The sequence below is a fragment of the Triplophysa rosa genome, linkage group LG17 (genome assembly GCF_024868665.1).
Source record: "Triplophysa rosa linkage group LG17, Trosa_1v2, whole genome shotgun sequence".
Lineage (NCBI taxonomy): Eukaryota > Metazoa > Chordata > Actinopteri > Cypriniformes > Nemacheilidae > Triplophysa > Triplophysa rosa.
Genome location: NC_079906.1, coordinates 18,399,827 through 18,415,771, shown reverse-complemented (window position 1 = coordinate 18,415,771; position 15,945 = coordinate 18,399,827). Strand labels below are relative to the sequence as shown.

General features: G+C 41.4%; 1 protein-coding gene across 1 annotated transcript in view; it reads left to right on the top strand.

Moving 5' to 3' along the window:
* Positions 1 to 15,945, top strand: part of skia (v-ski avian sarcoma viral oncogene homolog a) — a 58,567-nt gene that overhangs the window by 36,814 nt on the left and 5,808 nt on the right. Inside the window, exons 2-5 of the mRNA XM_057356055.1 lie at positions 12,915 to 13,034; positions 13,536 to 13,651; positions 14,650 to 14,927; positions 15,612 to 15,940. Of these exons, the coding sequence (XP_057212038.1) occupies positions 12,915 to 13,034; positions 13,536 to 13,651; positions 14,650 to 14,927; positions 15,612 to 15,940 (843 nt within the window). The remainder of the gene's footprint in view (positions 1 to 12,914; positions 13,035 to 13,535; positions 13,652 to 14,649; positions 14,928 to 15,611; positions 15,941 to 15,945) is intronic.

The window sequence follows — 15,945 nt, the reverse complement described above, 5'->3', positions numbered from 1 at the left end:
TTCCTGAACACTCCCCCATCTGCCACTGGTTGAACAAACAAATAGTCCCGCCTCAAACTCACCTGATTGGTTTGACGCCTTTAATGCTTTGGCATGCTGTTCGGGATTCTTAAACAAACGGAGCACTTTTTGCCACAGTGTTTAGAGTTATCAGGGAAATCAGTCTACAAATGACTTATAGTTTTCTCTCAGTTGTATGAGACAGTAATTGAACATAAAAATGACACACTTTATATTTAACTATGTTCTTTTCATTCCGAGTGTTTCGATTCAAATTATCTCGAGAAACCAAGAGGAAACAAAGCTACATTTACGATCTCCTAGCAGTCTGAGTGCAGGGCAGTTGAACTCCCTGTGCCCCCTCTGCTTTGCCCTGACCTGGCTTTGGCAAGCGCACGCCCCCCTCTCCGCATGGAGTTTATAGTGGCCTTGCTTTCTTCAGCCTGATTCGGGAGGGGTGGAGGCAGAACAACCGGAATGATGGCTGTAAACTTCAGACTGTTTACGACTCAGGACTGGTCACTCACCTCCGAGTGAACCCACCTAAACAGAGAGATAGCTCGACCCCAACTTCACCCCCTGGTTTTTTTACAGGCCCTACCTTTTTACAGCCCTTTGCACTCAATCTCACAGCTCTCAGTTGTTCTTGCCCCTCTCCTTTTACCACTTTATTTCTGTTTTTACTGTTTATCAGTTTAACACCTGGTCATGCCATCAGTTCTGTGGTCACTCTGTTTTTAAAAAAAGATGCCATCAGTGAAAAGCCCTGTTTCCCGTAGATACTCTAGTAACAGCACAGTCATAAAACACGGGAGTGTTGCATTATCTGACCAGTTTTTCAATTGTTGTACACATGCTTTAAATGGAGGAATTGGGCTTTGCACATCTTTGGGCCTTTTTTAGGGTGTTTTAGGAGATGTGGCATGGAGAGTGGTGCATATGCTCCAACACCCCTGTTGAGAAGACCATCATATGTTGTGTTTTTAATATACTGGTTTTGGATACTGGTGTGCTGGTGCCTGACCAACAAGACGTTTGGTCACACAGCTTCAATAGAAAGAAAACTAAAGTTATCCTTAAAATAAAAAATGTTTTGGTTAAAAACTTTGGTTATGCAGCACATCAGTGGCAGTTTTAAACCAATGGACCAATCAGAAAAAGCTGAGGGCGGGACATTAGCTGTAACTTGTCTGCTACAATGTCTTATGGTTTATAGATAGATAGTTTTATAGATTTGAATAGATATAGTTTTAAATGCAACTCAGTTTCCAGTTATGGATAAACAAAAATAATTTATTAGAAAAATGAAAAACAAATCTTGTGTTCAGGTCGAGGGTGTGTGTGTTTGTGTGTGCGTGTGTGTGTGGTGTGTGTGAGTGTGTCTGTGTTGCACATATGAGCCTGTGAAGTCTGCCCTGTCTCATGTTGCAGGCCCGTAATGTGCACGCTTAAAGGGGTCATATGGCGCGAATACGTGTTTTTGTGTCTTTGGTGTGTTATAAGTTGCCCATGCATGTATTTGAAAAAATTGCAAAATGAAAGTGTCGGAAACAAAAGATGCATTCTATCTAAAAGCGAATGCTCACCCAGACCTGCCTGAAACGCCTCGTGTAACCACACCCCCACAAATCTACGTCAGTTCGTGGTATGATTTGACTAAGACCGCCCAAATGTATATGCAAGTAAGGTGGGCGTACCTGTCAGTACATTTGCTTTGGAACCTGATGATCCAAATATGGTAAGAGGCATTACATTTCCGTCACTAGCTTGCAGTATTCGACCAATCACTACGCACTGGTTAACTGGCCAATCATAGCACACCTCGCTTTTCAGAGCGATGAGCTTTGTAAAAAATCCACGCGTTTCCGAGAGGCGGGGCAAAGAGGAGATACAAACATGCACGGTATGTGGAAAATACAGCGTTTTTGAACCTTAAATCGTGTATATACACATTGCATTACATCTAAAACAAACGATAGTCTTCGTTTTAGCCGTGTCATATGACTCCTTTAAGAGCAGCAGGTGCTGGTTTTGACTTTAACCCTGTGACTTGTGCAGACACACACACATACACACACTCGCAAAGTTGCCCGAGCTGCAGTGGACACCAGCCAAGACTCACACACACACACACACAGCCACCCAGGTCTCATGTGTTCTGCCCTTGCTCCGGCTAGACTGATAATTGATTGCCGGTTTGAAGAGGGCCAAAGTGTGAACTCAGCAGTGTAGGACAGAGTGTGTTAAAGTCACAGTCCACTTATAGCGTCCATGTGTGTGTGTGTGTTGACCACTGTTAACAGCTACATGTCACACTGTCAGCACAAAGTGAATTCATAAAACACCATTACTCCATTTCATCAGAACAAGAATTTCTCCAGCTGAACTGTTTCTGTCTGGTTTTATGTTAAAAACACACTAATATGCTTTTTCTGATTGGTCCACTGGTTTAAAATGAATATAGATGGCCTGCACTGGTTAACAATACTTGAACTATTTTTAACTCAACCCGGACCCTTAAAAAAGCGATGCTCATGTTGCATAGGCCACAGACGTCCATCTGACGCACTCGTACCGGCAATTAAAAAACGGTACGAGAATGTGGCCCTAAAAGGGTGCGGAATGACGCGACAGCAGTTAGCTGACTGGCAGAGGACGGGAATTAAAGATGTTTGACAGAAGTAGGACAGGGCATTTGGGCACATTAGAGTCTTTTTTTTTCTAGCGTTTCCACTCTTTCACCGTCGCTTTCTCTCTTTCTGGCACAATTTCCAATCCTCTGTTTGGAGAAGTAAGACCTCCTGCTTTGAGATGCTAATATTATGGCACTCTGTTTATTTCTGTATGCGTTTGTCTGTGGATGTCAGCAGAAATGCTGCTACGGCTCAGCTGACCGGTGTTGGCGAAGTATCGTGTTAAAGTTCCATTACAACTGGCCCTGAATTTGTTCATCACAGTCATAGCACAGCCAGCACAAATGCTGTGTTACTAGCCAATATACATCACATTACATCACATTTCTATATAATAAAGAAGACTGCCCTCTTTTTCGATTACCAATAAACGAAACATCAAACAAATTAGTTTCAAATGTCTGCATTATGACGTGGGTCCCACGGGTGTTAGTAAGGGTCTTAGGATACTCATTTAAAAGGTTGTCTGTTTGGGTGGATTATAATCCCATCTGTCACCACTGGAAGGCGTTCCTCGTGGATTAAGAGCCTTTGGTGCATTTGTGTGTCTGATGAGATTTGGCTGTAGAGCCACCAGGAAATCTCGTATATAGCGCTTGGGTGCGACACACATAGTCTGTGCAGCCACCATCTGGTGGGTATGTTTGGATCAGCCTGGTTTCTATCAGCTCTTCTTACTAGCTGTCAATGTAAAGATAGAATCAATGCTAACGACTCAATTTGGATCGGGGCAGAGACATTCTTAATTGATTTGTTACACACACCAATACACCTACAGACACACCTCTGCAAAAGTGCTCTACATGAGGGCCAGAAAGGCAGCTGGCAAAAATGTTTAGGATGATTTTAAGATATAATAATAAAATATTTTTTTATATATATTCTTACTAAGTTATGTTTGGTTTATACATTTTTGCAATGCATTCTTTCTAGAATTGAAATGTTATGTATATAAATTCAACGTTAAAGTATAAATAATATATATTATCATATAATATTATATACAAATTACATAAATAATTTATATTTAAATAATTTTAAATATAAATCTCTTAAACAATAAAACATGAAACCAAATTAGTATTATTTCTATACATCAAAAATGGTGTTTATACAAAATAGCGCATATAGAGCATATTGACAAAAACGCTATTTTAAAAAATGCACTGATAATTTTCTGCCGGGATGTTTTACATTTTACAGCGATTTCCATGAATGCCAAAACAACGCAGTGCAAAATTTCACACAGAGGTGAAACAACTGTAAAAAATCAATACGGAAAATTCCTTCATATTAATACAATTTTTTGTGCCCTATTTTGACAGTGTATGTAGGAAATGAAATGTATACCTTGAATGCACTGTAAGTCACTTTAAAATAAAAGTAGGCTTAATGCCAAATGTGTACATGTCCAAATTTCTAAATTTGGTGTTTCTGATTATACAATACATGCTAGTGTTTTCATGCGTAACATTACCAAAGCAAGGGAATTTTTTCTGTTCGTTGTGAAATAATGACCTTTATTTTTCCTCACATCTATGGAAATCCATTTCCCCATTTCCCATGATGATCTATTTCCTTTCAGATAGGGAAGCTTTTATTTATCCGTTCTGTCTGGACAGGCTGTGTATGTGGACTGCTGTCTAGCAGTCACCAGCTAACCCTGATGATACGAAGGCATGCTGTGAAATCCCTTTTACATGGCTCTTTTACAGAGGATTTGTCTGTCTGTTTCAGAGGACAGCATGCCATGACTGTTAGTTTGGCATTTGGAGTTGTCATTTAACCACTGAAACTGTAATTTTGGAAAGGTGGATAACTGGGATTTAGCTTTGCCAGACAGTCGTATCACTGTTGTTCTAAATGTTAACAAAGATGGACACTAAATGCATGTGTGTGTGCATGCACCGATACATGTGAGAGAGAGAGAGACAGAGCGAGTTACATTAGTGGAGCAGTGTCTGGGTCAGCTGTGATTGTGTTAGACTGGGGCCATCTCCCATTAATTTGCCAGAGACTGGAGCCATGCTGTAAATGAACCTGACAATAACATGCTAAATCAGCCTGACCTGGTATTGCCATCCGCCCCCCTCCCGGTCAGCGGCCCACGTTCACACCGCCATGTGACCTCAATCAAGCACTGGCACCCTCTTCACCCGGGCAGACGCTGCCATTATGTTTCATCCCCATGCTATTATTTGTTCTGTAGAGCACAGTTTATATCGAACAGCTATCATATTGTTTGGGAAAATAGTTCACAAATATAAATTTATACTCATTTTATTGTGCTTTGGGAGTTTGACAGCCCACCGTTACTATGAACTGTTGCTGTATGACAAGCATTATGAACATTAAGGGGACAGTTCACTTGAAAATAACAATTCTGACATCATTTATTCACTCTCGAGTCGTTCCAAATCTGTATACGTTTCTTTGTTCTGATGAACACAGAGAAAGATATTTGTAAGAATGCTTGTAACCGAACACCATTGGCCACCATTGACTACCATCGTAGGAAAAATGACAACGGTAGTTAAAAGTACCCCAGAACTGTTTGCTTTTCTTACATTCTTCAAAATATCTTCTTTTGTGTCTAACAGAACAAAGACATTTATAAAGTAATTTTTCCTACTATGGTAGTCAATTGTGGCCAGAAACTATAGTTATTATTGTGAGAACTTAGTATATTAGTGGTTTCTATGCTTTTACCACAACTTAAACCAAAAAACATGGTAACTATAGTTAAATCATAATAAGTCTTCATAAGGAATGAGCTATGTAATGCTTCTACTTTAATGTACAAGAGAAGTAAGGAAAGAAGTCTTTGTTCTGTTATTCAGATGCAGCTTTGCAGTTGCTATGGGAGACAATGGAACGAGAAGAACAGAATATTCTAGTGGAAATGGCAGCTGCTGAGGAGGAATGGTCATCTTTCTCTCTCTCGCTAACAGCTGTACTTTCCACCAGAAAACTCTGCTCTTCTTTTTCCGACCCTGTTCGGAAGACTGCTGGGCGGGCTGGTTGTGTGGCGGCTCATGGCTGCTATAATCAGGCCTGCTGTTAATAGTAGCTCTCTATTTCAGTCTCTACTTCCTGCCGCTGTGGAACAAGAGCGCCCGGGCTAATTAAAACCTGCTCACACCCCTGTGCCGCATCCCATATGTGTGGCGCTCAGGTTCGGGTTAGGGTCCAGGCATTGTCTCCACCGTTCCCTAGCGGTCTCCCACTTTCCATAACGGTCCTAGGTTTCCACAACACTTCCGAATGCTTTCATGACTCTAAGCCGGTAATGACCGACATGTCCCCGTGTGTTCCGACTAGACGACGCATACCGGGAGGATACGGCACGCAGGAGGTGGGGTCGTTTGAGTTTGTCCTGTTGTGTCTTTTTCCCTATCTCCGCTATTTTTAACCAGCCTAACCTTCCGCAATAATTTCTTCATTAATAATGCGATTGTTTCTCCGGGCCACAAGCCGGAAGAATGAGGCCATTTATTTGTTTTTTGTTGACCCCAAAGTCGGAAGTAAACGGACCATTGATTTCTCAATTTGTGTTGACTGCAATATTTTGGAGTAATTCCAAAAAGGGATAAAATGGAATATTACTAAACAGACGGAGAGACACTCAGCCACTGTTAGTCATGTTTTTTAGACTTCCTGCTTACAGGAAATGACTTATCACAAATGAGAGTTAAAAAAAGATTTTGTGTCTCAAGAGTTCTCAACAAAAAAAAAAGAGTAGACAATGGATTTCAGCATTCTTTAAGGCAGGCAATACATTGTAAACTTCAAGTAAATAAATACATATAAAGTAACAATGGAACAGAATGCAAACAACACATTCAAATCAGCATTACTAGTTCTTGGACTCTCTGACAAAATGAGAATTCGAGACTTTCCTGTATATTCTATATTTCCTCACCCTACCCCAAAACCTAACCATCACACAAATCTTTCAGCATTTTTACACTATCAAATAAACATCCTTTTTGTCTCCCTAAGATAAAAAAATTACTTGGATTACTATATTTGTGGGGACATTTGGGACCACACATACGCTCTCTTTTTCTTTCCATTTCTTTCATAAGTTTGTCCCTGCAACCTCATAATCTTCCAGATGCTTGCATGTGTGTTTTTGAGCATGTTTCCTATTTTGTGTGTTTGTTTTGGTGCTTCTCTCGGATAGTCACATGTAGAGACATGTGCGTTAGACAGAGACTCCTGAAATACCTTACAGTGTTCCACTGCCCTCAAGTGATAGTGTGCACCGAAATATGTGTGTGTGACACCCTTCCAGGCCATCTTCCTGGTACACACACACATCCACATTTATTTATATGAGCTCCGGCTGGCAGATCATGCCCCTCACCCAGACTGTCATTTCATCTCTCTGCGATTCCTCCCTTCGTGTGAAAATGAGAGAAATCTCTCTCGGACACTTTTCTATCTCACCACGGTTGACTTTATGAGGTCATAAACGCTGGAATTTTTCGGTGAGGCTCTCTGAATATTTTTATGAGCACGCTCGTGGTGGCGGCTCTTTTGACAGGGCTGAAAGGCAGTCATTAAAACGAGAGCAAAAAAGGCAGAAGGGAAAAACGAGTCCTGGCTGAAAGAGGCTTCTCTCCTGAGGCACTTTATATTGTCACTGCATTTGAACTCTGCTAGAAACGAATGGCGTTCGCAAAGCCAGAAAGCCACCGCCGTCTCACCGCTGAGAGGAGATCAGTGACACTTGGAGAAAAGCTTATAATAATACTTACTATAATAATAATAACTAACATAACGATAATACATCATTTTTATTATCTTTCAGTATGCACATTAGTTAACTACGTCTGTTTAGTCCAACGTACTAATCCTGCATCAACAATGTTTTGCTAACAGCAGTATGAATGATCACGACAGAAAGACAGTACTGTACTGTATTTTAACTGTGAGCATCGTGCAGCTGAAGAAGTATAACCAGAGGCAATGATTTATGACGTATGGGCTATAATATATCGGCCTAAATTTTATTATCGGCCGATACCGATAACATTAAAAACGACCATTTATCGGCCGATACCGATATGGCCGATAATTTATCGTGCATATAATTATAATATTTCCCTTGTGTTGCTTTCAAACTATTAAATCTCTAAACTTGTGCACCCCTAAACTCCATTGACAAAAACAGTTTTGATCAAGAGATTAGAGATGCTGGCTATTGGTAGACATGAGGTAAGACATGGTCAAAGAAAGCAACAGTTATGAACACACACATACTCCAGGATCAATAAGCGTCCATTAGAGTCAGCCTAAGAGATTTCAACAACTTTCGAAAAACACTGAAATGTGATTATCTTGCTCTTAGATGCTTTTAACTTGGAGAGTAAATGAGTCATAGTTTTATCTCTCTCTCTGGGTTTCTCTCTTTCCTCCTCTTTCCCCGAGGGCTCTCTCTCTCCCCCTCCATCATTCTTTATCTATATATACATCTCCCTCCTTCTCTTATTCTTTCCCTGACATTAACTTCCAAAAAGCTTTTTATTGGTTGCACGGGCAGGTTCCAACCTTGAATAAAGTTTGTTTTGCAGATTGAAAGGTGTTTTGACTACACTGAGCTGTGTGATGACAATGGTAGAAAAAGCAGGACGTGTGCCATCTTTCCTGAACTGTGGACTTGCCCCCTATGTGTCCGAGGGGAACGGGATCTACTCCGTTCCCACACAAGCCCTTGCCAAAGCAAATTTGGAAGAGGAAGTGGAACCCTATCCTTTCTTTTTGGTGTGACCAAGTTTAGACAACACCAGGTTGATGTGTGTGCGTAGTTGAACATGCAAGCATGCAGCTGCACCGAACGTCTCACTTTTGGTGTTATCCTGTGTGCGCGGTCGCGAGGGTGCACATGTCCTGGACCGTGCGTGTGCGTTGGAAGGAGATGGTCTTTATTTAGCGCCGTCGCTTTGCCTTATTGTGGTGTACTTGTGAATGTTGTGTGGCTTTGTTATGTCTGAAGTCACTGGACCTTTCCTGGAAGCCCAACCTCAACACACACACCACAGACGCTAATGACAGTAATGACAGACCTTAGGTCCTCCGCCGAGACCTTTGTCCAAGTGTGTACAGCAAGAGACTGTTAACCACTATGCAATCTGATGGCTAAAAATAGCTCTGACCCTGATGTGTTGACATACTGTTATTTTCGGTGATACAAACACTAAGGATAGGTCACAGTATCAATTTCAGCATGTTACGTAAGGTTATATTTTTTCATGTGAACAGATTGGAGATAAACAAGCGGGATTGCAATCTAAAGTCGCGATGTGATAGACTGAACATCTGATAGTCTGGGAAAGTGAGAAAAATGCCTTAAACATCTGTACATGCGTCTGTGTTGGCATAGTTAGGGAGGTGTTTTGTCTAGCGGGGTGGTGTACAGACGCTACATTCCTAATGAGCTGGGTACTCGCCCGGAGTGCACGTCTCACTCCTCGACACACGAGAGAGAGAGAGAACCGTTCGTTTCGCAGTTTCACTTTACGCCTTCACCTCCCAAAATTCCACTCTGGATTTCTCAAAAGACAACTTAATTCCATCCCCTTTAAAGCATGGCACACTTAAATGGCAGTTTTTGGCCATCCGTCATGAAAATACATCCTAAAAGTCTTGCATTCTGCATTAAGTCCAATTATCGAAATGAAATAATTTTGCACATCTTTATGCTAGTACTTACTTCAAAACGCACAAAGCATTCATGCCTAGGCTTCCAAACATAGCTAGTGGAAAGTTCAATGGCATATTTAGTGAAAATCACTCTGAACTCATGTCAGTTGTGACATTGTGAGTCATGTGCAGTCTGACACCTTTAGGTTGGAAACTCGCACATGCCCTGTTAGACTGAAGGTTTCTGTGGTCACTGCCTGGTGAGAAAAATGATAGCCCATTTGAAGACGGCAAGAGAGAGAGAGCAGCGCTTTGCTAGTTTTACAGGAAGTCCCTCCCTTCCGGCTGAGGCCTGTAGCTTAGCTCAAGGGGGAGGCCATGTTCAGGTCAGAGAGAGGGTGGGGTATCGCTTACACACTTTGACACTAGCACAAACAAAAAACTGGTTTGCACTTTTCGCCTTCAACTTAGTGTAGGTACACTAAACCTGTCTCATGGTTAAATAGCAAACATGTCTGTAAAGGCCTGAGGAGAAGAATCGGCACAGGAACAAGCCGCAGCACAGCAGACACAGAGTTTGCAAAAACTAGATTTGAATACGTTTAAGAAACAACGCGAATGTTTTCTTTAGATGCACATTTCCCACTCTTCATTTACATTCATGCATTTGGCAGACGCTTTTATCCAAAGTGACTTACAGTGCATTCAAGCTATTCATTTCCCCTGTGTGCATGCTTGTGTTTCTTGGATATCAAACCCCATGACCATTGAATTTCTAACACAATGCTGTAACAACTGAGATACAGGAACACACTAGATTTGAATATGTTGAAGAATCAACACAAGTGTTTTAAATACACTTTTCTCGCTTGCAAGCAAGTCAGCAAGTCGCCTAAAATGCATAAAGTTCCAGTGTTACATGACAACGATAAACCAGACTAAAAATACTTTGTAAATATATATATAATACATATATATAGAAATTAGAATTTGTATAACATATATATATAAAGTATGGGTAGTTGAAAAATAAACCGTAGATGTGTCCAAATGGTGTGACATCGCAAACATTTTGAAAATATTGAATTATTGAATTATAATATATTATTCATATTTATAATACAAAATTAATAATGAAGATCATTTTTAATGCATTTTTGCTGTCATAGCATAGCATTTACACATTTGTCAATTCCCCTTATGCATATATTTATTATATACATAGTATATATTTCATAATAAATAAATATAATTCTACATAATATGATATATTTTTATAATAAACATAGTTACACATATACGCATGCCTTTTTGCAGCTAGTTGCTTTATTTAAACGTCTGCAATATCCTGGAGCCCTAAGGACAATATTTACTTACATTGCTAGCGTCACACCAGGAAGTTTCTGTCAGTTATCGTGTTTGCGATTTGGAACATGATTGCTTGTTTAGGAGGGAAATCCTGCAATCTGTGCCACAGGAAACACAGGACTAGACAGGGGGTGGCATTAAGAGGACGGAGAGACAGAGAAGGCTATTTAGCAACTCTTGTTTAGTAGGTTAATTGTGTGTAATGTGGCAAGAAGTAAACGTTCGTGTGGGTGTTCAGCCCTTCGAAACACATTTCCTTTGTTGTCCCTCCAGCAAGCGACAAAACCCTAGAGCGAATTAACGAAACCGCACACAAACCTTTCCTTCATTCTCACACCAACGTGCAAGGCAGCCTATGTGTGCGTGTGTGTGTGATTGCCAACAGTCCGCCCCGCCCTTCCTTAAACACATGCAGTTCCAAACTGCTTTGCAGAAACTTGTCCGTTCTTTGCACTTTTTTGTGAGTGTTGTGTGTTGTGTGTCTCTCTAGTGTTGTGTGTGTCGTACATTTTTCGTCAACCCCCACATGTACTGTCCAACCATGCAAAAGATAGCATGACGAGAAAAAGATGTGAGATATACCTCAGAAAGACAAATAAAGAAAGACTGTATTCATGCATTTTTTTAAGTTTAACGTTAAGTGGGCTCATATCTAAGAACGTCTCTCGCATGCTGCCGGGTCCTGCGTCTTATTGAGAGGTGTGATTTCCTGTCTGCTTGTGTTAGAGAGTTTCGGATGACTGTCTCTAGCATCCTTTCCATCGCATGTATATGCTGCACAGGCGGGTATGTGCAGAATCTTTGAAGTTTACGGCATAACGTTTAATCTGAGAATGAAAGCAAATGGGCGGAGGGGTCTTGAAGTCAATTTGAAACTGCGTTTACTCATGCATTGGAAAATTCATCCAGTAGCCTTCACGGTCAAGGTGACAAAGTCATTTCAAGTTATGGTCACAGCATAAAAAAATGGCAAAAAACAAAACCTTTATTCTTATCTCTTATTAAGGCATCACTTTTGACCAAAGAAAATGTCAGACAGAAATAGAAATGCAAACGAATTACTGTATTGTCAATTGATTTCAAATTTACCCGACTCCTTCCACACTCTTCAAATGGATCCTACGCTTCCCATCTGAATCTTTTTCTCCATCTGAGCTTCATAAGAGATGCACAAGGGATGCTGACCCCCCCCAGTCGCCCCGAGTGCACATTAGGGTCTCATCATGTCAAACGTTTGATTCATGTACAAACACAGGCACGTGGCAAATGGCTGCACTTGGGATCAGATAATCACACTCGGTTGCTGAAAGGTCACCACGCCCAACGTATCGCCTGCTGATGAGGTCATACGTGATGCAGTCGTTCATGTATGCAAACATCGGCGGGCCGATTTCATGCACAGCCTGTTCTTTTGCGTGAATGTTCTTTTCAATTGTTTTCTCAGCTGCAGAGACGTACGAATTGGCCGCAATAGAAAAGTTTAATCTTTAGTTGCTGACTATCGCACGGAACGTTCCAGATTTCTCATCTGGTGATTGGCTAACTGTGTCAAACTGTCAGACGCCATGCAACTCAGTTGGAAGCATTTTACCCAGACTCCCCTGCTGCGCCAGTCAGGGCACCAGACTGGGTCAACTGCATTTTATTTTATTGCCCATAAATTCACAACTACCTTTTCATTGGTTGAATACAAAACATCTAGAATTCATTTAAGATCCTCAAACGCTGATGTAAGTCAACATTTAATTTAGGTTACAGTTACACACGTGCCAAGATACGAATCTTTCATGTCATTGCGTGTTAAATTTGTTTGGTTTGGATGCATGTACCGTTGCAGGCCTTCCTCGTACACTCCGACATCACTCACTACGCCAAATATAACATTCACAGTTTGAGTCTTATGCCTTTTTTTAGTCAGATACATTCACTTTGCACCTGTCTCCTCTTGTTCACGGTTCTGTCAGAGGTGATAGACGCCCTCTGGCTCGACACTCATTTAATCTGTCCGACTGCTTTCATCGATCCTGCTATTACTGCAATGTACTATATATCAAGAGCCGTAGAACTGTAAAACAGCAAAGAGACACGATGTGTACTGAACCCTATGCTACAGTACAATGCAAAAACATGAAACAGTGAGTTTATGCCTTTATCAATTCTAAGCAATACTCATCCTTTTCTCTCTTTCATCCCATCTCTCTCTAGGCGTCTGATCCCATTCCTGCCAAGAAGTCCAAACATGATGATTTACCAGCACAGTCGCCCTCAGGAGACAAAGACAAGCAACCCGATTGGCTACGATCCCTCTCTGCGTCAGCCAATAAGGTAAAAAGGTGTTTTCTCAAATGAAACAAGCGATTATAGCGTACCGAGTTCATATGATTATATATTTATATATTTATTAATAATGCACGAGCCTGTTTGCAAAGTTGGCGTTTGGCCTCTTCGATGAGGATTTTTGGAGCCAAGCAACTTTTTTCTTGCCGCAGAATCGGGTTCTTGTGAAACGAGATCTCGACCCAAAATAACTGATGATGTTCTTTTGAAAAATCAATTCGCTCCTAAAATGAAAAGCGCCTGGAAATAGGGTAGCACAGCTTCGATTTCAGACAAGACACAGCGACCTCGGTGTACTCGTAGTGCTTGGAGAATAAGTCATTGTTCAAGCTGGCTTTGTCTTGATCTCAGTTCAATTCAAAGGACTTTTTGTAGACATTTCATACGATGTTTCACATGCTTTGTGTGCAGATAGCATCACATATTGCATTCTCTGCTTGTATGTATATTATTTCTTGAAACATCTATTCACCGTCTCTCATTCTGCAGGGGCTCAACGGCATCCAGCCCAGACAGAGACCCTCTGCTTTCAGGCCATGGTCCCCGAACATCTCTGTCAATGACAAGGAAGGAGTCGGCAGACCTGCGAACATGTTACGTGATAGGTAAACAACAATATAAACGATTATTTCACACCGTTCCAAAATACCAAATTTTGGTAAACAGCTGCTCAGTCTTCAGGGTATCCATCGGGGTCTTCCTGGGGGGTTATTTTGTAATAATGACCAACTAACCATAAACATAGCCAAAAATATAACCCAAACCACAGAAAGGTCTCAGAAATGTTTTCATTAGCAGCTACAAATTGCTAAAGGTAAGGTACAAATTACCTAGTGCAGAAAAACCATAAGAAAGGGTGTGTATATATTTGTGTGAAAGCGAATGTGTGCATAAAACCAGCTTGTTAGTCATGCTTGGTTGTGGTTAGGCGAGTCAGCAGAAGGTTGGAGTCTTCGGCACAGAGAGGCATTATGCAAGCTCGCTGGCTGTTGTTTGCTTAGATATATGTGGTTTTAACTATGCCATCATAACTGGAGAGGGTTCGAGTGAGTCACCTCATCAAGGCACCGATCGGTGGTTTCTGTGAAACCGCTCGAAACCGTCGTTGTTCTCTCCCCACCCTTCGTTTGTGGGCTGAATAGATGCTTTTTTCCTGTCAACCTGCCATTTGGTTTGGAATTTCTTAATCGCCATGCTTTAAGACAAGGGATGTTAGCTAACACCATTACACAAGAACAGTAATAAAACAGTCCAAAACTGAAGGCATATTTGACTTGAAAATTGTGTCATTATTTACTCAACTCATGTTGTTCCAAAACTAAATCACTTTTTTTATATTCAGCGGTCTCAAAAAAGTGATATTCTACTCACCTTTTTTTGCAATGATTTTACAATGAAAGTGAATGGGGACTGGAGATCTTAAGTAACATGCAATGTGCAGATTTACCATTTTGGAATAACATGAGGGTGAGAAAATGAGTTTTTAATCGAACCGTTCCTTTAAAGCTATTGGTTTATGAATCATACATGAACTATCACAGAAAAAGAAACGTCATCATTCCATATCGCGGTCCTCTCACTCACCACACACTGCCTCCCACAGCTTTTACAACTACAAGAGTCTGGAGAGCGCTGTGGCCCCCAACGTAGCTCTGACGCCCCTCCAGAAAGGGGGGCAGGCGTCTCCATCCGCCCCCAGCACCTCACACCTTCACGGTGCGGAAAGTGAAGGGGCCAGCCGCGGCAGGAAGAGGAGGCTGACGGGCGAGACCCAACCCAGCCCTCAACCCTGCCCCTCGGCCACTGCCAGCAAGCCCATGCCACCCTCTCAGGAGGAGAGAGAGTCGGACGTGGAGGTGGAAGTGGAGAGCCGTGAAGAATGTGAGTATACTGATGCACAGAAATAAACACAAGACATACATCGTAGAAACTAACGGCAAAATCGTTAACTTAATTCCTGTCATAGCCACGTAAAGCTCGTAGCAATTACATCAGTAATGCATAACCAGAAATCCATTGGTCTTATATATAGTCCTACTGGTAAAAGAATGATTTAGACAGATCTTAATATAAATTTGTGTGGATTGATTAATATTTGCAATTTTACCAATAAAACCTTGCATCTCATAGATTTCCATTATAACGTTACTTCAAGTTCAAGCACAATTAGTCTATTGGTACAAGACTAATTGTTTGTAATACCACATATTCTGTCCGTAGAAAGGTTTCAAACCTTCTCATAATTCTGTATATTTTCATGTAAAGGAACCGAAACATCTGATTATGTCGCTGATTTAAATACATTCACACTTCATTCTGCACACAGTTCATTATCAGTCAACCTTGAGCGCTCTGGAGAGGTGGATTAGAACTCGAAACGCTTTCATGTGAATGTGTCAGAAAATCAATGACACTTCTGTTGTTCCCGCTTCTTTATGGCTTATTTTAAAGCACTTCTTGTGGTGCTTACCTGAAAACATTGATGCAACTGCTATTGAAATATGAACCAATGGGGCATATGGCCTCACACAATTAAACCACTTTCAATCTTTGTTTTTTTTTCAGTCACATCATCACTTTCATCTCTTTCATCTCCATCCTTCACATCCTCGAGTTCCGCTAAAGACCTGAGTTCTCCCTCCGGCCCCGGTGCCTCTGTCCCAGCGGTTCTGACGCCAGCTGGTGGGACCCCTGAGGGCCCCCTGGTATCGGCAGCTGAGGGACACGCAATGACTAACCTGGAGTCTGAGCTCGAGACGCTGAGGCAGGCGTTGGACCACGGTCTGGATTCAAAAGAGTCAAAGGAAAAGTTTCTGCACGAGATTGTGAAAATGAGGGTGAAACAGGAGGAGAAACTAGGATCCGCCTTACAGGCCAAACGAAGCCTTCAACAGGTACA